At 38.6% G+C, this 27,288-nt stretch overlaps 2 protein-coding genes and 1 long non-coding RNA gene across 3 annotated transcripts; 2 read left to right on the plus strand and 1 right to left on the minus strand.

The window, feature by feature from the left end:
* Positions 1-1,013: 1,013 nt before the first annotated feature.
* Positions 1,014-3,400, minus strand: bcl10 (BCL10 immune signaling adaptor). The gene is made up of 3 exons (XM_028473302.1): positions 3,253-3,400; positions 2,207-2,495; positions 1,014-1,333 (listed from the first exon to the last, which is right to left on the minus strand). Exons 1-3 carry the CDS (start codon positions 3,301-3,303, stop codon positions 1,014-1,016), a joined length of 660 nt encoding a protein of 219 aa, XP_028329103.1. The 5' UTR covers positions 3,304-3,400.
* Positions 3,401-3,856: 456 nt separating this feature from the next.
* LOC114479540 (intraflagellar transport protein 22 homolog) lies at positions 3,857-9,750 on the plus strand. Its single transcript, XM_028473274.1, has 5 exons — positions 3,857-4,036; positions 5,700-5,782; positions 5,849-5,935; positions 6,908-7,116; positions 9,602-9,750. Exons 1-5 carry the CDS (start codon positions 3,998-4,000, stop codon positions 9,748-9,750), a joined length of 567 nt encoding a protein of 188 aa, XP_028329075.1. The 5' UTR covers positions 3,857-3,997.
* Positions 9,751-16,004: 6,254 nt separating this feature from the next.
* Positions 16,005-18,549, plus strand: LOC114479717 (uncharacterized). The gene is made up of 3 exons (XR_003676012.1): positions 16,005-16,307; positions 17,570-17,662; positions 18,418-18,549. It is a non-coding gene; the product is annotated as an uncharacterized LOC114479717 (long non-coding RNA).
* Positions 18,550-27,288: the final 8,739 nt, after the last annotated feature.

The following is a 27,288-nucleotide window of genomic DNA, read 5'->3' on the forward strand; positions in this document are numbered from 1 at the left end:
AGGTGTGAAGTAATCACGCACAGCGACACCCAGCGGACAGGAACAGGAAGGCACCAGCACACTGGGTTAATACAGGATCGATATTTATTATTGATTACAGTCAGAGGGGTTTACATCACATGACTAACTAACCTGAGTAACATCTACTAACACACACCAACCCAATAGAAGCTTAAATGCATTTATTTAAAAAAAATATATATATCATTTAATATTTGTAAATACGTAAAGATGGAGCAGTTATTTAATTGTACTTTTATCATTCATTTTTATTCTGAAATTGCAATAATATATTCTTGCATATATTGTATGTTGTTGCACTGAAAGGGGATAAGTTTGAATATAATTTACAAAAAAAAAAAAAAATCTGATTATGATTATATTTCAGTTTTGACCTTAAATAAAACATTCAGTTGCTTGGAAATATTTGATTATTCTTTAATTCCTGATGTTTTAACAATACAAACAATAAGTAATAATTATATAAAAAAACATTTTTAACACATCATATGTTTTTTTTTCTTCTCTGTTTTATGAAATAAAAACGCTGCTGTTCTTTTTAGTGCTGAACACGGTACTGTCACATTTCGTTATCAATCACTGATTAATAATGTTTACTAGTGATAGAAAGACATACTCTGATTGGTTGATCTATTAGAGGGTGTGACTGAGTGATGTCACAGGTAACAAACACACACACACACACACACACACACACACACACACACACACACACACACACACACACACACACACACACACACACACACACACACACACACAGTGTAGTGTTTTCTTTGTGGTGAATCCTAAATATGATGGAGTTATTGATCCTGATCATGTGATTGATCACTGAGTGTAGCAGTGAATGGTCCCAGTCTGCTCCTCCTTTCTTCTCTTCTCTGTGATGTGGGAGGAGTCAAACACACAGACTGATAGCTAACTAATAGGAGGGGTCAGAGGGTGGAGCTTCACAGTGTTTCTCAGATGGATGTGGGCGTGGTTTCTTCTCCTCAGCAGACGTTGTGGTGTGAGAGGAGTGAGCGTGACCTCAGAGGCTGGATGTTGGAGTCCCCACTGCTGGTGCACGGCACCCCCTCCTCCTGCGGCTCGGGAACGGGCGGAGCTCCAGGCTCTCCGGGCCGAGGAAGGCTGGACGACGGCAGTCCCTCCCCCGTCATTAGAGACGGAGCACAGAGCACGGGGGAGGAGGCGGAGCTTTGCTCCCCGTCTGGATGGAAGAGCAGCGTGGAGTCTGTCCTCAACGAATAGGAAACGTCACTCACTGAGTGGGCGGAGCCATAGAAGTCTGATGAACACACCACCATGCCTGCTGCAAACGGTAAGAAGAAAGACCATTATACAGGAAATACACAGGAAACACTCAGAAAATACACAGGAAACAAATAAGAAATACACAGAAAACAGACAGGAAACATCCAGGAAATATACAGGAAACAGACATGAAATATACAGGGAATACACAGAAAACAGACAGGAAATATGCAAATAATACACAGGAAACATATAGGAAATATACAGGGAATACACAGGAAACAGACAGGAAATACACAGGAAACAGACAGGAAATACACAAGAAACACTCAGAAAATACACAGGAAACAGACAGGAAAGACACAGGAAACACCCAGGAAATATACAGGAAACAGACATGAAATATACAGGGAATACACAGAAAACAGACAGGAAATATACAGGGAATACACAGGAAACAGACAGGACACATACAGGGAATACACAGGAAACAGGCAGGAAATATACAGGGAATACACAGGAAACACACAGAAAATACACAGGAAACAAACAGGAAATACAAAGGAAACAGATGGGAAATATAAAGGAAATATACAGGGAATACACAGAAAACAGACAGGAAATATACAGGAAATATACAGGGAATATACAGGGAATATACAGGAAACAGACAGGAAATATACAGGGAATACACAGGAAACAGACAGGAAATACACAGGAAAAAGACAGGAAACAAACAGGAAATACAAAGGAAACAGATGAGAAATATAAAGGAAACAGACAGGACATACACATGAAATATAGAGGAAAAACACAGGAACACAGAATGTGTGCAAAAGTGTGAGTGTGTGCACAGTGCGCATTATTGTGAGGAGGATTAGTGGTGTAAAGCGTTTCAAACGTGTATGTAGACTTGTGTCAGCGCTTTCACCTCTCAGCGACTCTATCTTGTCGTTCTTGGCTTTCTGCACCTCGTCTGTGATCTTGACGATGATGAAGTCCTGGGACTTGTTCTCCCTAATGGAGTCCAGGAGAGCGTCCAGGCCCTGAGGGTTCTCACTGAGGATGTCCAGCATGACGCCTGTCCTCTTCCCCTGAGTGCTCCTGCAGCTGATGTCCTCAGCATCCTCCTTCGTAAGGATCCTCCGAGAGCGCAGGAAGTCCAGATGGCGGTCGGCCCGGATCGACTTACACAGGTAGTGACGCATTTGGGTCATAACCTACACCCAAACCAGCCATTAACTAGTCATTAACCAGTCATATCATCATTATTATTATTATTATTATTGTTGTTGTTATTGTTGTTGTTATTAACAATAATAATAATAATAATAAAACATTTTAATGTGTTTTTCAGAGTAAAATCACAGTGTGTGTATGAAACAGTTCTGATGGACTTCATCTTCAGACCAAAGGTTGATGAAAAGTTGAGGAAGTGAACCCACTGTTACTCATGGTTGTGGATACTTCTGCTCTGTGGATTTCACTCAGTTTTGTCTGTTTTCCAGTTCACGTTCATTGATTCAATAGTTCTAATGGTTTCTGTCACAGTTTCATAGCTTTTGTTGTGAATATTCATATTTTATCAGATATTTGAACAGTTTGAAATGTCTTCTTTCAGGTCTTCCAACTCTTCCGTGGAGATTTTTATTTTTGACATTTCTATCTGTTATAAAGGCTTCTTTCACACACACACGCACACACACACACACGCGCACACACACACACACACACACACACACACACACACACACACACACACACACACACACACACACACACACACACACCTCATGTAGGTTTGTTCATATTTTAAAGGATATTTTTGTTTTTGTTCATTTTACAGCTTTCTATACGTACGTAGTCAATAATTAACAAGTGACCTGTGTGAACCTGCATCCACAGACATATGATATATAATGAGTAATAATGTCATGTAAATGTAATGAGTAATATTGAAACTAAATAAATACTCACGTCTTTCTTTATTTCAATCATTTCCTCCTCCGTCAGTGTGGGAGAATCCATCCTATAATAAACTCGGATAAAAACTCACTTTAAATCCTGTTTCACTGACTTTTTAAAATAAAAACTCACTTTAACGCCTGTTTCACTAACTTCTAAAATAAAAACTAACTTTAACGCCTGTTTCACTGACTTTTAAAATAAAAGCTCACTTTAAAGCTTGTTTCACTAAAACAGGAACACACCGACTTCCTGGTTTGAGCAGCTTTGATGACGTCAGAGGAAAAATAACCTCCCTCACTTCAACTGTTCATTTACTTTATGATCCACGTGGATTATTTTCACTCCCTGAGAGAACGAGCAACTCTTCATTTAAATTCGTCATCATTTAATCCGACCTTTAATCCAAATTTGAATCGGGTTTCTGGTTGCTGCGCTGTAAACCTCGTGCCTGTAGTTACGGTGGATGACCGGGGGTGGCGCTGTGAGCTAAACCTTAGGTTCACTTCATCCAATGAGAGCAAAGCGCAGGAGCTGTTGTTACCATGGAAACCAAGAGTCGCAGGGCAGCTATGTTTAAAAATCATCATCATTAGCCATCATTAGACACGTTTTAGTGCGTTTTCGTGAATAATGAACATCCGGGGATGAGTTTGTAGGAGAACAAACACTCCAGAGTTCACTAAAGTCTAGTTTAAAACAGCCGTCCGTCACAGGCTCTGTGAGTTAGCCTGAGCAGCTAACTCAGTTAGCACACATGGTCAAACTAAAGATACTCATTGTTGGTCCCTGTCAGGTAAGTTTGACTTTGCTTTAATTACGTGTTTTTTTTTATGCTTGATGTGAATGTTTGCGTGAAATTTAACGGGGTGATATTTATATCCTTGAGGCTGTCAGTGTTATGGTTCATCTGGTATCTAGAGAAACTGGTGATCGACTTCCGATGAATAAACATTAACTACACCAAGTATCAGGAAAAATAAAAAATAATTACGACAAATAAACCAAATGTTCTACAGATTTGTAACTTTCACCAAAATGTCTCCCCAATACTGAAGAAACTGTTGTACATTTAAACTTATTGTAAATCACTGTGTTTTTATCAATAAATGTAAAACCTATTAAATGTATCTATGTTTACTTTAATGACCATCTACAGACTGTCCTACACACATTCTTGATTGATCAATCATGATTGATCCTACAGTGCATCAACATGTTTGACTGTAAATGCTGACGTAAACATATACTTATTAATTCTTAATAAATACATTTGCAGTGTTCATTAAAACATTTTTACAAAATTCTGGAGTCATTGTAGCTGATGTTTGGGAAAATATCAGAATTTTTTTTTTTACATCATATTGAATTTCTCTCTCATGCTAACAATCGGTGTTAATGCTAACATGTAATTTTTAAACCTCAGTTTTTCACTGATCATTGGTAAAAACTATTGACCTATTCTTCCCATAAAGTGAGAAAAATGATGGTCCGTTGTTCTATGAATCTGTGATAACCACATTTATTTATTCATCTGAATAATATCCACTGTTATCCAGGAAGTTTACTATTATTTGCGCCATTGTATATAGTCATTTTAAAGATGGAAATTCTTGTTTTAATCACAAATAAAATGGGTTCAAAGTGACCAAAAATGGTGGGAAAAGGTGGTGAAATGGGATTTAAAAAAACACAGAAATTGGTTGCAAATGACAGCAGTCAAAAATGGGCAGAAAAAGTGGTAAAAATGTTTCAATATTGAAACAATTAGTTTAAACTGGTAAATATTTGCCATGACAAATGGTGAAAGTGGTTAAATTGGCAAAAATAATCATGAAATATGGTGAAAAGAGGTTAAAAGTTAAAAACAATAACTTTATCCCAACTCACATAAATAACTGCACCGACCTCCATCTTTCAAATCACTCCTCAAAACTCACCTGTTTCACTCTGTCTCACACTTTTAACATTTAACATCCATTCATTCATGCCTGTTTCCTGCCTGTTTTTTTTTTTAAAAAAAAATTCTGATGTTTTTTTTTCCTTTTTTCTGATTTATATTTCTTTGTTTTCATCACTGTATTTGCTATTGTTGTTTTAACCTGTATGGTGTCTTTGAGTTTCTTGAAAAGCACTTTTAAATAAATTTTTTTATCATTATAATTTTTATTATTATTATGGGTCACCCTATGTGAAATTAGGTGTAAAAGGTTTATAAGTGCTGAAAATATCTTGAAAGTGTAAAAAATGTGCAGCAAAGGCATTGAAATTTGATGGAAAAGTGGCAGAAATGGAAGTAATGTAGCAAATATGCATTAAAAGGAGCAAAAATAGGGCAGGGAAAAGTGATGAAAATAAGAACAGATATGGAAAGTTTGGTGTCGCTGCAGAAAAAGGGTAGAATAAAGCAAACATTGGCTTAAATTGTCCATAAAATGTTCTGTCTGTCTTTGTTTCAGAGCGGGAAAACGGTTCTTGCTAACTTCCTATCAGACACTACAGAAAGGCTGGGAGGAGAATACAGGCCCACACAGGGAGTGAGGTAGTGACCACAGAGTGTTTACTACTGTGTGACATCATCTTCATCATCATGTGTGTGTGTTTGAAGGATGGTGTCGTTTGAGTGTGATCTGGAGAGCAGCTCAGACCATCAGCCCTGTGAGGTCACACTGTGGGACTGTTCAGGAAACTTCAAGTAAGAACCACTTTACAGCAGCTGGACATGAACACATGATGTACACATGCACACTGTGTGTGTGTGTGTGTGTGTGTTAAAATAATTAATCACACTAAATAATAATAATTCAGATCTGCCCTCAGTCACATGATCCACATAGTCCACAATCAGAAGGTCACTGGTTCTAATCCTACTCCATCACTGTGGAATGTGATTAAGGCCTTTTACTCAGGGGTTCTTTAAGAAACTAAGAATATTTTCTGAACAATTTGAGCCATTTTTGCTTATTTTTACCCTTTTTCTGCATCTACTCCAAACTTGCCATTATTTAACCTATTTTCATCACTTTTTCTTGCCATATTTTTGCTGCTTTTAATGTGTTTTTGCTACATTACTCCAATTTCTGACACTTTTCCATCACATTTCAATGAGTTTTTTGCACAGTTTTTTCCCATTTATAACACATTTTGAGCACTTATAAACCCCTTTCACCACTTTTCCACCTAATGTCACATATGGTGACCCATTATTGTCACTTTTATCCTCTACATTTTTAAATTCCATTACCCACAATTTGCAATTTTTAACCAATTTTTGTGGTTTTTAAAATCTCATTTCACCACCTTTTCCACCATTTTTAGTCACTTTTAACCCATTTTATTTCAGATTAAAACAAGGATTTCCATCTTTAAGATCACTTTATACTATGGGCTAAATAATAGTAAACTCCCTAGATAACAGTGGACATTATTCAGGTAAATAAATAAATTAGGTTATCACAGATTCATAGAACAATGGACCATCATTTTGCTGACTTTATGGATGGACCCCAAAAATCTCTCCCCTTTATTCCCCCTCATAGATGGACCTGTCTCCACATGACTGTTCTTCAATGTTCATAATGTGTTGTTAGTGAAGTGTTTCTAACTCTTTAGTGTCCACTAGGGAGAGCTGTAGCAGAGTAAACGTGGGTTCTACTTTCTCCTCCAGGTTTGAGTCGTGCTGGCCTGCTCTGACCACTGACTCCTGTGGGGTGGTCCTGGTCTATAATCCCACTGTTCCCAGTCAGCTCAGAGAGATAGAGAGCTGGTTCTCCATGTTTGTGTCCTCTCAGGGTCTACAGGACACCCAGTGTGTGCTGGTCGCTCATCGTCAGCCAGGCGACACACACACACACGCAGACACACACTCTGACCTAGGTACACACTCCTCTCTTTGTGTCTTCATCAGGGGGGTATTCCAGAAAAAAACTCTGAGTCTGTCACCATGGTAACATTTTCCATGAATGGAACCTGCTCAATGGCAGGTTTTGTCTCAGAAACACTGGGTTTCCACCTGGCTCCGCCCACCTGAACACAGCTTCTCAAGGAACACTTTAATTAATCTTGACACTCTTCTCTGACACACATTAGTATCAGAAAGGTTGATCTGCATTAAAACACCTGCTGACGTCTGTATTAAAGTTCTCTGGATACAAACATGTGGCTCATGTAAAGGAATCCACATTTATACCTTCAATATGATACGACCATTTAAAAAGTCAAATTAAAACCTAAATGTGGTAAGATGTTGAGCTAAATATGCCTCAATGTTCTGAATGATGTTTTTATATTTCATTTTTAGCTGCTGCTAAGTGGTCTTTTCTCATGTCGTATTGAACCTAATTGAACATTTTTAAGTGCTTTAGGCTGTGACGGTGTTTCCTTTTCCTCTGAGGGTGCTTCACACCCAACATCACTTCAGACACTCTGGAGACTAGATTATATTCAGAATCAATGTAAATGACACAGCGTCAAGTGGTCGTCATTGTCTGTAGAGCTGAGGCTGCACTGAATGGGCTGTACACTTCCTCTACTTATGGGGCCAAATGAAAGTGGATTACTCCTTGAATAAGCCTTGTAAATTCTATGTATATTTAGAGTAACTCATCCTTTAGTCACTCTGTAAAGTGAGCATTTAAACTGTAAGTACAAGTGGAGCTGTCTATGATAAGTGCTCTAAATGTACAACTGTAGAAGAAGTGGTCAGCCTTCTCAGTGCTGCACACACATACCAATCATACTATTTCCACTATTCATCACAATATTCAAATTATTCCCCACTAAGCGACCAAAAAGTGCGAGAATGTTCAGGCGACTCATCACAAGCAATTTAAGCGACTATAGTTACTGAAGTGGTGTTCTGTGTGAACCCAACTTTAGAACAGGCTCATATTCCTTTAGCACAGACACATTCTTCTATAAACACCAGGAGAACTTCTAACTCCATCAGGGTGAAATAAATTACTCTCATCCGGCTGGTTGCCATGATAGCTCGTGTTATCTTTGCTCCATTTATGATGGCTTTCTATGGTGCGCGTGCACGTGAGTAACTCAAGGTTTACATACTCAGAGTTAATTCATCCACTTGATACCAGCTGTAATAGAACCAGATATTCAGAGTTTATTAACTCAGAGTTTATGGATAGACTTAGAGTTGAACCTCCTTTCTGGAATACCCTCTGGTTGTTTTTCTTAAGTTGTTAGTTTTACTGTTATTTTGTGTCCTTCTGGTGTTGTGGAATATTTTTGTTGTAGTTTGTTTGTGTGTTTTTATTCCTGCAGTCGTTTTGTGTATTTCTAGTGTTTCTACAATTGTCTTTGTATCTTTGTCGTCTTATTTAAGTAGTTTTGTGTGTTATTGCTGTCTCATAGTGCACGTTTTTTGTGGTCGTTATGCGTTTTTTCTCAGTATGTGTACTGGCTGTTTCTCCATACCATGTTTGTAGTGTTGTAGTAGTCAAGACTGGTCTTGGTCTTGAGACCAAATTTTAAAGGTCTCAGACTCGGAAGCATTTTGACTCGGTCTTGTCTCAGACTCGGGCTGCCCGGACTTTCCCTCAAGACCAGCACTAATTCCTGCTATTTTTAAACTTTTTTATAATGTGATAATAACAAGGAGAAGAACGGGATAAAACAATCCTTTATTCATTCTTTAATCCACCCTGTATAATGACCTCAATCTTCCTTAATGTGACTGAGTGACATGTGTGACACAATCACACACACAAGCAGGAGAGAGAGGCGGAGCTAAACATGTCCGCTAACTTGTTGGTTGTGAAATTTGGTTTCACGAACCACAAAGAAAACATTTGTAAAAGCACAGCAAAGAGGAAACACTCTGTGGTGTGTAGGTGACCAGCCATGTTATTTCTTGGCAGAAATACTTTTAAACACTTACTGTACATTCAGCTGACATAAAAGTCTTGTTTTCAAATATGTAGAATAATTATGAATTTATCAGTAGCAGTAGTAGTTTTAATATTTTAGATATTACCATTTTTGTCTGTCAAATGTATTTAAAAGAAACTAAAACTAAAGAGAGAATGTTATTTAACTGTCGAACCTTGTCATAATTTAATTTATATATGTTTTTTAAATTAAAAAAAAAATGTTTATGGTCTTGGTCTCGGCTCCCAGAAGTCTTGGTTTTGTCTTGGTCTCGGGCAAGTCTTGGTCTCGGATAGTGTGGTCTTGAACATAACACTACATGTTTGGTTAGCTTAGCATATAGCAACACTGGCTGAGCAGAGTCAAAGGGGAAGGGGCGGGGCTACGTTAAAATTAAAAATTTCTTTCATGTTAGTTTGGTAATGGTGGTGTTTCTGTAGGTGAACTCATACTGACTTTGTGTTTGTGTGTGTAGCGTCTCCTCTGAGCAGTCTGATGGTGATCCAGTCTAACCTGGAGGAGAACCCTGAGGCCGTGAGGCAGCATTTCTACACATATTTACAGAAGGTTGTGAAAGTAGTGACAGAGAGCAGAGAGAGAGACGAGATGTCCATCATCACATAACATCCCATAATACTCTCTCTTTGTGTGTGTGCTGATATCTCTGATAATACATTTACATATTAACTGTTTTTCTGTTTCCAATTGATTAATAGTGAATAATTATTGATGAATATGAATTCTTACATTTTCTAAGATGGATTATTTACATTTTAAATTGTAATACAACCCAGGTGAGTCATTTCATCCTTTTCTAAATCTTGTCATTACAGGATTTGACCACAAGGTGGAGCTGTTCACTCTGTCATTACATTTCAAAATAAGAGCCCCTAAAGTAGCATCAGTAGAAAAGTGGCTACTATACGACTAGTATAGGACTACTATATAGATCCTATAGAGCTACTACAGGGCTGCTATAGAACTGCTATAAAGCTACTATTGGATCCTATAACAGGGTTACTACGAGGGCTGAAGAAGGGCTACTATAGGACTGTACGAAAAAGGTTTGGAATGACCTTTATCCCAACAGCTGTCTCAGCACTTTGAGGATTCATTTGCATGTATCAGACATATTTACATGGATTTATTTGCAGATATTTTGTGGTTCTTGTGATATATTTTATTTCTCATCCTCTGTGTGTTGCGTGTTCGGCTACCAAGTTTTAGGCTCATGAAATTGTGACTTTAGGACAAATCAAATTTAGATTTTGTCAACTAAATGTGACTAAAAATATTGAGGAGGAAAATGACTAAAATATGATGGTAATTAATATGTAATTTATAATAAAGATTAAAGCAAAACGTAGTAGAACATTATCATTATAAAGTGAAGTCAATGACCAACCAAATGATGCTTTAATCAAGCTTCACTAACAGTGACTCTGAAACATTAATGATGCACATAAACATAAATAAACAACCAAATACGTCAGACTTACTTTGTTTTAATGAACTTCATTAGAAATAAATAACAAGCAGCAAACAATTTAAATAAGATCAAATCTTCTCCTACAAATTCATGAAGTGATTAAAATGATCAGATATAAATAATCAATTACATACTGAGTGACTTGTTAAAACACTACTTAGTCTCACAGGCTCCAAGATTTAGAAATCACTAGTTTCACTATTCTACTCATCACATATGCAGATCTTAGATAAACATGGATCAGACCAGGTTAGGAAACACCCCATTAATAACTTATTCAACTTAAACTGACTGAACAAAATTCTCCTGAATTCATCCTGTTGATGTTGATCTGGTTAAAGTTAACCTGGTTGAAGTTAACAGATCCTGGGGTTTTAAAACTCTTCCTCGCTGCGTTTGAAAGTGTATATCTCAATGAACATCTGCAGTTTGGCCACAGTTTCGTCCCAATGCTCGGAGTCAAACTTCACATTGGTGATGGCCATGTCCTTCAGCGTGTAAACCACAAAGTCCACCTCATGAATACCTGTGAGAGCCATCTGGGCCTGCACCTGCGTGAAGTACTCATGAGATTTTTTCAGCTGATACTTCGGAGGCTGAGGAGAGAGCAACACACACGTCAACTACAGACACGTCAACTACAGACATGTCAACTACAGACACGTCAACGACAGACACGTCAACGACAGACACGTCAATGACAGACATGTCAATGACAAACATGTCAATGACAGACACAACTACAGACACGTCAACTACGGACACGTCAACTACGGACACGTCAACTACAGACACATCAAGGAAGCCTCTTCCTTGCTTGGATGAGCAATGCCATGTCATCTTTGATTAATGAGAACACCGCAGCAGAGAGGGCAGACTTAAAGAGTGCATACTTTGCATGGTGATCCGTCCGTATTGCAGCATCAAACCTTTTGATCCAGTGGAAGATGTCCAGCCGGACCATCATTCCACACTCGGCCCACTCTCTGAAGAGCTGCTCCAGGGACGATACACCATGCACACGACAACAGCCGCGGTCCACATACATCAACTCAGGAGGTGCCTCCCCTGCTCGCTTGTACCTGGCCATGAGACCGTCAGCCATCGGCCTGATTTTGTCCAGAGACCCTTCGCAAGTGAGGACCGACATGAGGATCTGACCGAGTTCATTGGCCACGTTGGTGCACCAGTCCGCAGTGCCCTTTCCCTCGCCAGCGAGTTTCTTGCAGATCTGTTGATAAAAAAAAAGGGAGTCAACAAGTTAGTGTAGAATATAGCATGATAAAAATAAAATTATCAGATGTATGTTTTAAAGCTTCCTTTATTACAATTAAACAAAATCTTTCTGTAATCTTTTTCTACAATTATTTTCATAATGACAATATTGTTTTATTTATTTTTATTTATTTATTCAGTTTATTTCCGACATGGTTACATTCACTTTTTTTTTTACATTTTTTTTTTTTTTTTGTACATGCCGAAAAAGGAGACGAGAGAAGCAGTTTGCTTATCTGGGTCCCGTCCCGTTTTACCATCGCAAATTTACATGGGTTTACATGTCTCTCTGGTCAAACATTCTTGAGTTGTTCTGAACAGTCCTTTTTTGTGTATTCTCATCTGTAGTTAGTGTTGTCTTGTTTTTATTCCTCCTCCTATATTATATGAAGTACTGTTGTGGCATATGGACCAAAAGCCAGTTTTTCCACGCCACGGTAGGCTAAGCAAGGAGGGATATAACAGTGATGAAACGCACGCCAAACAATTGCACAGAGTTGAGAGGTTTATTGTTCCAGATCGCGTTGGAGACAGGCACTTACTGTAGTAGCATGCATTGGTTGCCTTACAGATATCTCATGACAGTGCAGATTTTTGATGGATCACAGGATGATGCAGTCAACAGAAAGTAGCTCTCCCAAGCTCACTCACCCGTCAAGCCATACAAAAAACACCCCCAAGTGAGCGCACGTACTAATAGAAACTACTCCCACAGTGCCACACCCAATCAATTATTGACCAAGTTTTCTATTTTAAAACATTTTTCTTTCAACACATAGACAGATTCTAGGATTCCTTTACAATGATATGTACCCAAACATAGCTATGGAAATGGCAAAACATATAAATCTACAACAGGGGTGTCAAACTCATTTTAGTTCAGGGGCCAAAAGGGGACCAGTTCAATCACAAGTGGGCCGCAGCTTTAATTCCAACATTAATGTGCCCAAGTTTGCACTTCCAGTTATAAATTAGACAAAGTGACAGATACTTAAATGGCCAGTGATTTATTTATTTTTTGACGAATTTTTATTTTATTTTTTTATTTAATTTGGTGAGATTTTGTGGAAGAATTTGAGAAGAATTTAGAGTTCTTTCAACAACAAATTTACAATTGAATTATTTGGTCATTTACACAATGATACATGTTTTCTCTTTCCCATGTGAGCCAAATCAGTTGCTCTGAAGAGCCAGATTTGGCTCCTGGGCCTTGAGTTTGACATGGGAGCGAAAATGTTCTGGTCCAGTTTGGTGCGCGCGGGGTTCAGTTTGGTGCGCGCGCGCGGGGTTCAGTTTGGTGCGCGCACGTGGGGTCCAGTTTGGTGCGCTCGCGTGGGGTCCAGTTTGGTGCGCTCGCGTGGTTCAGTTTGGTGCGCGCACGTGGGGTCCAGTTTGGTGCGCGCACGTGGGGTCCAGTTTGGTGCGCTCGCGTGGTCCAGTTTGGTGCGTGCGCGGTCCAGTTTGGTGCGCGCGCGGGTTTCAGTTTGGTGCGCGCGGGTTTCAGTTTGGTGCGCGCGTGCGGTCCAGTTTGGTGCGCGCACGTGGGGTCCAGTTTGGTGCGCGCACGTGGGGTCCAGTTTGGTGCGCGCACGTGGGGTCCAGTTTGGTGCGCGCGCGGGTTTCAGTTTGGTGCGCGCGGGTTTCAGTTTGGTGCGCGCGTGCGGTCCAGTTTGGTGCGCGCACGTGTGGTCCAGTTTGGTGCGCTTGCGTGGTCCAGTTTGGTAAATAAATACCAAATAAATAAATATTTGTGCTAAAATGACCAACAACTAAAAAAAAAAATCGTGATTATTCATTAAATAAAACCTTGTTTTATCTTTAGTTCTTTATTTATTTTATTGTTTATTTTTCAATATGCCACTTTTTCTGCCTATATGAGTTAAAATACAAGTTTTCTCTAAACAAAGGTGGTTTTTGTGCTACATAATGATTCCTGGGATTGCTAGTGTTTCTCAGTAAATGCCTGCATTTGCAAAATACACTGTGTACTATTCAGACATAACAATTATCCCAGCCTATTGTTTTGTACTAGATTACATTTCAATTAGCATAAGATGGCAAAATGATTGGTGATTCAGATAAGAGTTGATATTATACAAAATATTCATAAATATTAACAGAAAAGGAACCAACAATACAATCACAACATATTGTGAAAGGGACTTGATAATAATAAATACTATAACTGTTTTATCCCTAATGCTCATCGATATGTATAAACAATTTTTAAAAAATATAAAAAAAAAACATGTAATAACATTAACTGATAACTGACATTTATGAAGCAGACATATTGTTTCAAGTATTACCATTATATGATTATTTTTTTCACATTAGATACATGTAACTGGACATTTATATTCAACACTTTTCAGCTAATTTTAGGGCCATCTGCTAACCTTGATTTTAATATAATCATTACAGATCATGACCACACCCTTAGATATTTTTTATACTTCTTCACGTGATTGCAGTGACTTTTACAGTCGGCCTATTGAAAATGGAGTATGTAAATACTCATCAAGAGCTAAAGTAACAATCATCTTCTTGTTGTGTGCCTGACTTTTCAATGAAGTCATAATTGTATTGACTCGTCAACAGCTCCTCTATTCTGTCAACTACAGTTCTGTTGGCATATACTGGAGGATACACAGGTTCCTTATTTTGATCAACCTCTGCTTGTCTTATGTGCAAAATAGTGGGATGCAATTTCTTACAGTGCATGCAAATGCTTCGCCTGTCGCAGCTTTTACTTAAATGCCCTGTTTTTAGACAGCCAAAACATAGACCCTTCTCCTTCAAAAACTCTAACCTTTCTCGATGTGAAATTTTACACAGTTCGTGACATTGCTCCAATGAATGTCCATCATGTGCACAATACAAACAAGAAAAGCTCGTCTCAGCAGCGGAAACATCATTTTTCCAAGTGTCCTGCTGTTTATTATCAATCACCTTGTAATTATCTTTAACTAAAACATGAGTTGCAAAGCTATTTCTTTGTAATTGAAATTTCATTTGGGATGTATTTGATCTTAATGTCCTTTGCACAGGATGTGTGTCCTGTATGTCACCAAAAACTGGATCTGAAGTGATTCTATTTTGCAACTCAATGAAGTTAACAATATCTCTGAATTGTGCCCTATCACCAGTTCTTTCAAAAATTTCATTTGCCTTAGTTCTCCATTTGTCTTTAAGTTTATAGGGTAATTTTTGAATCAAAAGTTTCATATTAGCAGACATGCTCAACTCATCTAAATAGCGTAACTCTTCCATTGCATTGCAACATTCACGTAGGAAGAGCCCAAAGGCTGTCAGTGCTTTTGTGTCCTCAGACTTAATACTTGGCCTGCTGATTATCTTTTCTATATAAGCTGCTGTTACATGTAACTCATTTCCAAAGTGAACTTTTAGTAGTTCTTTGGCAACATCATAACCTCTTTCAGGATTCATGTGAAGACAGCTGCGTACAATGTCTCTTGGTTGTCCAGTGGTGTACTGCTCCAGGTAGTACAAACAGTCTCCTTTACAGCTACACTGTTAGCCCGGATTTCATTTCTACTCAAACAAGCAATTTCAACATACATAGATAATTTAAGTTTGATTGTAGAACTATCAAATTTAAGTGCAGTCTACTAATTCGAAGTAGAATATACTTACATTTGAAAGTAATGTCATGAATGACTAACTTTAAGTTAAGTGGCACGGAATTTTTAAGTTTTGGTCATGACCACGCCTCTAAAATTCCCTCTGCATTCAAGTAGTGTAGGAAGGTTCGGTTTTCCCGAGGTCATTTTTCAACTTTGTGGATGCTACAAAGAAGAAGTTTTATGTTTTAATACTCAAAACATTTAAAAAGACATGGTTATCTTTTTCCGGTGATAATTCACGTCGTTATCAACTATGCAGAAACACTTTTAAGCTTTATATCAGTGATTTTATCCCAGACTTGTTGCTGTATTCTACTAGTAGACTCTACAATACCTAAAATCACAAAAATATTGACTTGATATCAGGATTTATGCAAATAAATAACTCACTAATCTATTTTACTCTACATGGGCAGAGATTTACTGCCTATCAGTGTTCGTGTGATTTTTGTCAGTCGGAAATTAATTTACCCGATTATTCTGACACCACTTGAATGCAGCAACCTGAAGGCATGTTGCAGCACGTCACTTCTCCTGCGTGTATTTTCAACGGTTCGCTGCTGTTGTGTCCGAGAGACATTTTACAACTTGTTAGTTCTTTTTACAGCGAGGAGTAGTTTGTAAGCAGTGGAAACAGCAGTTCCACTACCGCGGACCCTGTAGCTAATTTTGTCAGTAAATAAGCCGTTGGCGCCGCGCTGCCCTGCCGGAGGACGTGTGCCTCGAGTGGAGTAGAGACGAAGAAAGAGGGCGACAGGAGACTGAATCTGGTGAGTGACCGACCACCACTCTGTGGTGGCTTTTGATTTTAAGTTAGCACTAGCTCCAATGACTGTTAGAGCAGTGAAAAAAACGTTATCATTAGCTAAACTGACGTGCTAATGTTAAGACACATTTGGCTAGCACTGTTAGCATTTTAACGGACACACATAGCTTTAGTAGCTGTTTGTGAGCAGCTCCCGCTCAAACCTACATTTTGAATCTGCTCTTGAACCCTAACCTTCAGTGTTGTGGCCGGTTGAAAAGGTTGCTTAAACAGACATTTGAAGCTCCTGTTTTTCAGCATTGGGATTTTTGCTCTTGCCACGGTAACTGGATATTTTTTGTGTACTTTTTCACTCTAGATAACTGCCATTAATTGTTAGTAAATCATCTGTAAAATGCTAACTGTATTCATGTGACCAGGCTAGAGCTGGGCGATATATCGAATATACTCGATATATCGCAGCTTGTAGTCTGTGCGGTGTTGAAAATGACCATACCGTTAAACTCGCGGACTTTTTTTTTTTTTTTTTTAATATCTTAGTGGCATTATGCACAAAAGGTGCACTTAAATTTAGTGTTGTTTTGAAATGTCATCTTAATGACAACATGCACAAAAGGGCACTATTTGTTTTAAAATATTGTAGTGGCATTATGTACAAAAAGTGCACTTTAATTTTGTGTTTTGAAATGCCATGTGAGTTGCATCCTGCACTAATGTCTTGTTTTGAAATGTCTCTGTGACAATTTTGCACAGAACGTGCACTTTCTGTTGACAATTTTATGTTTGAGCCACTCACTGTTTAATAAATACAGTTATGTCAACTTTGACTTAGTTGTGATATCCCCTTTTTTCCATGAAAGTTTAAAATTGGCATATATTAATGCAGTATGACCAAGAATGTTTTAATGTAGACATATAGAATCATCATACTGGTGTGATTTTGTGCATCAAAGTGTTAATTCAAGGGTAATGCAAAATATCGAGATATATATCGTGTATCGTGACATGGCCTAAAAATATCGCGGTATTTATAAAAGGCCATATCGCCCAGCCCTACTCTCCCGTTTCCATTTCCTCCTCTTTTATCCTACTCTATATACTTTGCTCTTTTCTTGTTTTTATCTCTCCTCTTCTGTTCTTCTACCCACTCCTCTCTACTTTCTGTCCAGGAAGTTTGTAATGAAGTAATTAAATTGTGGCGACTTTCTGGAATCTATTTAAGCATATACAGTATGAGTGTACTTAGTTATGTCCACTATCTTCCAGACCACTGAGCCAACAGACATCAGGTGCCTTTGTCTTCGGGGACTGCCAGTCGTCTTGGGGGATGACCCCTCTGCGTTCTTCAAAACCTGCTCGGTAAGTAACTGAATTTGTTTTGAATATCTGCATTATTGATTCACAACATGACCATCTGATATGAATTTACTGTAAAAAATAAATTACTACTACTTACTCTAAATTACAAACAAATTAACATTGTACAAAAATTTGAACTTTCACCTTTGTCTTTCTGTGAAATTGCCATCAGCTAGTGTGAGATGGGGCCACAGGGAGGGACCCCTCTGTTTATTTTGCTGAGGACTATAAAAAACCCTTACATAAATTCTTACTTTTTGAGATTAAAGGACAAAACTGGTCTTAAATTTGTAACTGCAACAATGGGCTCTATCCATAGCTCCACTACTTTCTGAACTTAATGCTGCTCCTTTGTTTCCTGTCTTTACATTATTGGACAAACTGATAATAATCCAGGTGTGTCTGAGTAGTCACAATGGTCAGACACCTGGATTAATCAGTTTGTCCAATAATGTAAGACAGGAAAAAAAGGAGCAGCATTAAGTTCAGGAAGTAGTGGATCTGTGCATAGAACCCATTGCATCTGTACTGGAAATTGTTTTTACACAACTTTTCAGCTTGACTGGGACTGAAAAAGCTCCATCTCTGCTGAGCTACAAAACCATTTCAGCACACAGGTTTTCAAACAGCTCTTGTAATGCACAGTTCAAATTATGGCGATTTAAAATTGGTGTTGTCCTCTCTCGATTTTTGTGGTCAACACAGCATTATTGACATTACAATGTCGCCTCTTTGTCCGTTTCTTTTTCTGTTAGGATGCAACTGACAAGGACTTGTACAGTGAAACTTCAGTGGGAATCCTCTGCATTGACGAACATCCTCAACTCAACCCATCCAGAGTGAGCATCGTCTTGGAAGGGAGTGTGGTAATGGAGGAGCTGGCCAACCTGCCACAGGCTTTCTGTGTCCTTTTTGGACTGATTTATGCCTTGCACTTGGACTACCCCAAGTGCATGAAAAGCACCTTCCACTTTATTCAACAGGTCATGCTAAACCTGGGCAGAGTTGAGCTGAAACCCAAAATTCAATCTTTGAAGAATCAGCTATCTGTTTAAAACAGGGTTCTGAATACGTATACCACTGCTCTGGATCTGAGTGCTTGGTTATTTGTAATGTTGCACTTTAAAAATACCATGTTTACTGTTGGCACTGTTTGATATGCAAGTTTTTTATGCATTGCCACTGATTTTGCTGTTTGATTCCATCCTGATTGGTGTATGAGTCATGTTATTAGCACTGATCTAGCAGTTTGGTTTTATTACTGTTTCTAGCTACAGTATGTTTTATGGCATTGGCACTGATTTTGTAGTTTAAGTCCATGCTGATTGGTGTATGATTCGTGTTATTAGCATTGATCTAGTTTCATTCCTATTGCATTGGCATTGATTTTGTAGTTTAATACCATCCTGATTCACAAGAGTGCATGAAAAGTACCTGTCACTTTATTCAACAGGTCATGCTAAACCTGGGCAGAGTTGAGCTGAAACTCAAAATTCAATCTTTGAAGAATCAGCTATCTGTATAAAACAGGGTTCTGAATACGTATACCACTGCTCTGGAACTCAGTGCTTGGTTATTTGTAATGTTGCACTTTAAAAATACCATGTTTACTGTTGGCACTGTTTGATATGCAAGTTTTTTATGCATTGCCACTGATTTTGCCATTTTATTCAATGCTGATTGGTGTATAACTTGTGTTATTAGCGCTGATATAGTTTAATTCCTATTGCTACCTATGTTGTATAGCATTGACATTGATTTTGTAGTTTAATGCCATCCTGATTCACAAGAGTCCTATTTGATTTTTTGATTGCAAACCTATTTTGTTTGATAACATGATAAAGACAAGTTTAATAAAACATGTAGACAAGAATGTACTTTTGTGGTTTTGCTTTTTATTTTCTTAATTAATTTAATCTGTATGGGTTTCTTTTATTAAACAGATTTTATTTTACTCTTCAGATAGTGGAGTAATTGGGCAAAGGAATTTTTAAGGTAAATCAACTTGGAGGTTAGTGTATTCAGCTTAAAGTTATAAGTGGAATAAATATGTAAAGCAATTGATATTAGTAATGTTTTTAAGTTTAATCATCTTGGAGGTTAGTGCACTTAACTTAAAGTTTTCAGTGGAATAAAGGGGCAAAGTAATTAATATTACTAATGATTTTAAGTTTAACAAACTTGGTGTTAAGTGTATTGAACTCAAAATAAAGATGCCATCCACTCATCTTTTTAAGTTAAATTCACTCAAGTTTTCATCAAACATTACTTAATTTTTTTAGGGCAACCAGTTTCCTAAAAATTTTTAAGTAAACTCAACTTATCCGGGTTTACAGTGTAGTCTTTTTCTCTACACAGTGCTCAAAAGCTTTTATAAATGAATTGAACTGTAAAGGATCTCCATTGTAAGTTGGAATCTCTCGGTGTGGCAACAAATGGGAATTTTGCATTTTGACAAGAAGAGTTGTAATCTCATTTTGTTGTTGTAGTACACTGTACAGATCTCCTGTTGATTGATTCTGAACTGTCGATGATTGATTGCTTTGAGACACTGTAGGGGTTAGGTTGGTATGAACTTGACTGGATGTGGGCTCCAACTGCTGACTGTAGTGATCTGCATTTAAATTGATCGCAACCTCCTTATTTGACAAAGGTTCCGAATTCTTTTGCAGTGAAAGATGAGGCACGTATTGAGAAGCGAGTGGCTTTAAAGAAGTGGGCTTAGTCTTTGATTCTTTAAGAAAATATGACTCCATCCCATCAGAGTGTTTTGAAGCCACACTTCCTTTACAGCTTACTGTTGGGTTCAGTACTGCTAACTTAGCACTAGCGGCTGCTATTTCTGTGTCCAACTCAAGCTGCTCCCTTTTTCTTTTTAAAATCTGTTCCTGCTCTTCTAAGGCATGCATACTCTTTAAAGCAGCGGCACGTGCTAAGAGTGCAGCCCTTTCTGCCTCTGCTCTTAAATGTTCATGAGCTGTTGAGCGAATACTGGTGTAGGATGAACAGGTCCTTGCGGAACCCTTACAGCATGAATCCTTCCTCGAGGATTTTGAAGCAACATTTGAAATGCTATCATGTGGTTCAATGTTGATCTCTTCTAGTTGAGCCACCTTTGCTGTATTTTGTTCATTTATATTCTGCACAACATAACTTAACACAACAGCTGGGCAACTTTGCACTTCATTGATCCACTTTGTTGTAACAGCAATAAAATTATTGACATTCAACATTTTAGCTTGGAACCAAATGTAATGCTTTTCTGCTTCCTCTTGAGGCAGCAAACCCAACAAAATGTTATGAACTTTACTTATTTCTTCAAACAAACCCACATTTGTTAAATTCACTTTTTACCTCATTTATATTGTCTTTGTCGCCCATTAGTACATTATTAGCTTGTTTCTCTTTGGAGAGTTTATTTATTTTAGCCTTTCTTTCTTTTTCTAAATTGCTTATTTTTTCTAGTAAAGCTTTGGGTGTTAATTTCACTTCGCGCTTGTTCCTTTTCTCAACTTGCAGCATCTCATCCACACACTGTTCATCTTCAGCCGTGTCGGCTCTTAGTCGATGCTTTATTTACAATAGTTTATATTTTACGCCAATGTTAATGAGCGCACGTCTTGACGCGCAGTTTCCTAAAGCAGGTGCCTATCTCCCATCAGTACATTGAACTTCTTTACTGCTGTGAGTTGACACACATTTTCATTGACGTACCTCCAATCCAAACCACATACCACAATGGTGCGTTGGCTGGGCTTTGATGCTCTGCCTTCAGAGTCCTTTTCTGGAGCTGTGGCTCCAGCCAGCCGCTTCCGTGGCTCCAATAGCCGAAGCCCGATGCAGCAGTAGCTTCAGCTGGCACCGGCGCCGCTCCACACCCGATGCGCGTCGCTGCAACCTCGATGCGCTGGCCTCGCTCCTCACAGCGAGGCACCGCCCCTCTGCAGCCGCTGTGTGTGAGCCCGATTGCTGCGGCGAGATTACGTCTCCCAGCCGCTTCCCTGCTGTGAGCTCCAATAGCCCACTTTGCCGTTTGAGTGGCTCCAATAGCCCGGCCGAGACAGGGTTGCTGACCAAGAATGCTTAGCGCCGGCCTATTCCAGCGCTTTCTCACCAGTGCACGCTTTAATCCTCCCTCCAACCGAAGCGAGTTTTGAACTTAAATGAAGCGCCCAAGTCCCTTTTACCTGGATTCACTTCTGGTGGTGCAGGGATGGTTGTTCCAACAGGTACTTCCCGGCAAAGAATACGAAAACATAGTCCGTTGGTGTTTGACTCTTTAATCTTGCATACCGTTCAAAACTGTTTGCTCCCCTGATTGACCACACGTGTGTGATCATCAGGGCAACCTAAATAGCCTGCATGCTCCACCCATCTACAGGTCAGGTAAAATGCTAAAACATATTAAACAGGTATTTTGACAAATAAATTATGGCTCCTACACTCCCCAAATTAAACAAAAAAATGAAATAAAAATTCGTCAATAAATAAATAAATCACTGGACATTTAAGTATCTGTCACTTTGTCTAATTTATAACTGGAAGTGCAAACTTGGGCACATTAATGATGGAATTAAAGCTGCGGCCCACTTGTGATTGAACTGGTCCCCTTTTGGCCCCTGAACTAAAATGAGTTTGACACCCCTGTTTTATATGTTTTGCCATTTCCATAGCTATGTTTGGGTACATATCATTGTAAAGGAATCCTAGAATCTGTCTATGTGTTGAAAGAAAAATGTTTTAAAATAGAAAACTTGGTCAATAATTAATTAAAGGTTGAAATAAATTCAGTTTAACAACATGTTCGATTTTAAAAAACTAACTTTATACGAAAGAAACTCTGTATCTTTGCTTCCATGTGTGATTTGTCCTCGTTTGGAGAGTTTGTTTCAACGTTTCACAGTGAGTACAAATATGAAGTGTATACATTTTAATCTACTGTAAAAGACAGTGGGACGTTTTTAATAATGGACTGACGTTTGGCTCACTTTGACCCCTTTAGAAGCAACAAATATTTTTGTTTGAAATCTCGTAGAAATGTTACAAACAACTGAAACCACATTAAAGGAACTCATTGATTTATTTCTGCAGACTTTTTGTGAAAGAGTAGTTTGAAATGACAGGCAATAAAAAGGTAGAAACTGCCATCTAGAGGATTTTATAAGGAACATCAAGCAGAGGTAAATCATCCAATAACACAAATCTACTGATAGATATGAGATAATAACACAATTATGTGACTATCAAAGCAAGATGTAAAACATGTATGAAGGCAAGCATTTAGCACTGGAGTTTTATGAAATGTTTGAGTCATCCTGAAATCTGTTAATGAATATCTTTCACTATTTTTATCACTTATATTTATATAAAGCCTTTAGATTGATTGTTACTTTAGCTCTTGATGAGTATTTACATACTCCATTTTCAATAGGCCGACTGTAAAAGTCACTGCAATCACGTGAAGAAGTATAAAAAATATCTAAGGGTGTGGTCATGATCTGTATGATTATATTAAAATCAAGGTTAGCAGATGGCCCTAAAATTAGCTGAAAAGTGTTGAATATAAATGTCCAGTTACATGTATCTAATGTGAAAAAAATAATCATATAATAGTAATACTTGAAACAATATGTCTGCTTCATAAATGTCAGTTATCAGTTAATGTTATTACAAGTTTTTTTTTTTTAAATTTTTTAAAAATTGTTTATACATATCGATTAGCATTAGGGATAAAACAGTTATAGTATTTATTATTATCAAGTCCCTTTCACAATATGTTGTGATTGTATTGTTGGTTCCTTTTCTGTTAATATTTATGAATATTTTGTATAATATCAACTCTTATCTGAATCACCAATCATTTTGCCATCTTATGCTAATTGAAATGTAATCTAGTACAAAACAATAGGCTGGGATAATTGTTATGTCTGAATAGTACACAGTGTATTTTGCAAATGCAGGCATTTACTGAGAAACACTAGCAATCCCAGGAATCATTATGTAGCAGAAAAACCACCTTTGTTTAGAGAAATCTTGTATTTTAACTCATATAGGCAGAATAAGTGGCATATTGAAAAATAAACAATAAAATAAATAAAGAACTAAAGATAAAACAAGGTTTTATTTAATGAATAATCACGATTTTTTTTTTTAGTTGTTGGTCATTTTAGCACAAATATTTATTTATTTGGTATTTATTTACCAAACTGGACCACGCAAGCGCACCAAACTGGACCACACGAGCGCACCAAACTGGACCACACACACACGCACGCGCGCGCACCACACTGGACGGCACGCGCGCACCAAACTGAAACCCGCGCGCGCACCAAACTGGACCGCGCGCGCGCAGCAAACTGGACCCCACGTGCGCGCACCAAACTGGACCGCGCGCGCACCAAACAGGACCGCGCGCGCGCACACCAAACTTGACCACGCGAGCGCACCAAACTTGACCACGCGAGCGCACCAAACTGGACCCCGCATGCGCGCACCAAACTGAACCCCGCGCACGCACCAAACTGGACCCCACGTGCGCGCACCGAACTGGACCGCGCGCGCACCAAACTGAAACCCGCGCGCGCACCAAACTGAAACCCGCGAGAGCACCAAACTGAAACCCGCGAGAGCACCAAACTGGACCGCGTGCGCGCGCACCAAACTGGACCGCGTGCGCGCGCACCAAACTGAACCCCGCGCGCGCACCAAACTGAACCCCGCGCGCGCACCAAACTGGACCGCGCGCGCGCACCAAACTGGACCGCGCGCGCGCACCAAACTGCTTCCCGCGCGCGCACCAAACTGCTTCCCGCGCGCGCACCAAACTGCTTTCCGCGCGCGCACCAAACTGGACCGCGCGCGCGCACCAAACTGGACCGCGCGAGCGCACCAAACTGGACCCCACGCGCGCGCACCAAACTGGACCGTGCGCACACCAAACTTGACCACGCGAGCGCACCAAACTGGACCCCACGTGCGCACCAAACTGGACCGCGCGCGCGCACCAAACTGGACCGCGCGCGCACCAAACTGGACCGCGCGTGCGCACCAAACTTAACCGCGCGCTCGCACCAAACTGGACCGCGCGCACCAAACTGGACCCCACGTGCGCGCAGCGAACTGGACCGCGCGCGCGCACCAAACTGAACCCCGCGCGCGCACCAAACTGGACCAGAACATTTTCACTCGCTTGTCAAACTCAAGGCCCAGGAGCCAAATCTGACTCTTCAGAGCAACTGATTTGGCTCACATGGGAAAGAGAAAACATGTATCATTGTGTAAATGACCAAATAATTCAATTGTAAATTTGTTGTTGAAAGAACTCTAAATTCTTCTCAAATTCTTCCACAAAATCTCCCCAAATTAAATAAAAAAATAAAATAAAAATTCGTCAAAAGATAAATAAATCACTGGACATTTAAGTATCTGTCACTTTGTCTAATTTATAACTTGAAGTGCAAACTTGGGCACATTAATGATGGAATTAAAGCTGCGGCCCACTTGTGATTGAACTGGTCCCCTTTTGGCCCCTGAACTAAAATGAGTTTGACACCCCTGTTGTAGATTTATATGTTTTGCCATTTCCATAGCTATGTTTGGGTACATATCATTGTAAAGGAATCCTAGAATCTGTCTATGTGTTGAAAGAAAAATGTTTTAAAATAGAAAACTTGGTCAATAATTAAAGGTTGAAATAAATTCAGTTCAACAACATGTTCGATTTTAAAGAACTAACTTTATAAGAAAGAAACTCTGTATCTTTGCTTCCATGTGTGATTTGTCCTCGTTTGGAGAGTTTGTTTCAACGTTTCACAGTGAGTACAAATATGAAGTGTATACATTTTAATCTACTGTAAAAGACAGTGGGACGTTTTTAATTATGGACTGACGTTTGGCTCACTTTGACCCCTTTAGAAGCAACAAATATTTTTGTTTGAAATCTCGTAGAAATGTTACAAACAACTAAAACCACATTAAAGGAACTCATTGATTTATTTCTGCAGACTTTTTGTGAAAGAGTAGTTTGAAATGACAGGTGTAACAAATCAATAACACACGAGGGCTCAGGAACTGACTGCGAAAAAGGTCAACAGAAATAGGTTCCGCTGTAGAGCCAAGGTGTGTGAATAATTGGACACAGACACAAGGATTTCGTTTTAGTACATGTATATTAAAGCTATTATATATATTAAAGATATTTGGAGTCAATTTATATTGATATATATATATTATTTAGTTATTAATAATCAGGTATAGGCAATAAACAAACAACCAAAATACAATTACAAAACAAAGACAATATTTTCTTCTTTCAAAACTTGTAGTCAAAGTTCAGTTCAAGGTTCATTTCCTTTGGTGAGTTCAGTTCAGTTTGTTTGATTTCGCCAAGTTCAAAAGCGAAGGGTTTCGCAAAGTTCTTTCGCATTGGGGGGAAAAAAATACAAAACAGAAAAGGTCCCCAGGGTATATTCCAAGTATTAGGTCCGAGTGTCCGAGGAAACAAAAAGATCAAATATTCCTACCGCGATGCAGTGGTGGTTGGGTGGTGGCTCGCCATCTAGTGGTCGAGAGTGGTAGGTGATCCAGGACTAACATAAAAACCTGACCTATAAAACAAGGTCAACAACAATCAGTCAAACAGGAATTAACTTAAGTATTTTTTTAAAACAGAAAATACATTCACCTTAGCACATTTAAACAATTTGTCATTGTTAATTAAATAAACAGTTATCAATAAATGCTATAAATCATAGCAGAAAAATCCATATCAAGGTAAATCAAATTGAAGCTTCATTCTATATTTTCAGAGATCAAAAGGAATAAAGTGCACTTTTAAATCATCATTAGCTGTATAGCTAAGTCATATCATAAATTAAATATGCATGTTTTAAATAGATTCTTCAAATAAATCATCTCATTCAGTAGATCAAAGCCTATTCAAGACCACATAGCCGAATGGGCATTTCTTTCAAAAAGTAACAGAAATGGTCAAAATCAATCAAAACTAAAAAAAGCAAAGTATTAATTTATTATAATACTATTTATTTAACAATTCGGCTTTGATTATAAATTAGAAAATAAAAGGATTACTTAAATAAAAGTGCAAATGGTCAGACTGACCCTGTGTGTTCCGCAGCTAATGGTGGCTTAATTTTGCAGGAATTTCAATGGAGTCTGGTACCCCACAAATCCGCCTAATACTTAATAAAACACATTGAAGTACAATGTGAAACGACTCACCGGTGAGTGGAGAGATATCTAGTTTATAGGAGAAGATGTTCATCCAGGTATTTCTTATGAAGGCTGTGTTTCAGTGGTGATTTTCCATCAGTAAGCCGACCATGCAGACGCCACAGTGAGAGCAGCCATCACAGCATTCAGTGGAGCAAACAAGAGTGAAGGGGGAGGAGCCAGGGACTTTAAAGGTGTAGGGCGGGCTCGTCACAATAAAACCATGGCAGGAAGTTGGCCTCTAGTTCACATGGGTTATACAAGCATTTAGCACTGGAGTTTTATGAAATGTTTGAGTCATCCTGAAATCTGTTAATGAATATCTTTCACTATTTTTATCACTTATATTTATATAAAGCCTTTAGATTTTTTGTTACTTTAGCTCTTGATGAGTA

The sequence above is a fragment of the Gouania willdenowi genome, chromosome 17 (genome assembly GCF_900634775.1).
Source record: "Gouania willdenowi chromosome 17, fGouWil2.1, whole genome shotgun sequence".
Taxonomy (NCBI): Eukaryota; Metazoa; Chordata; class Actinopteri; order Blenniiformes; family Gobiesocidae; genus Gouania; species Gouania willdenowi.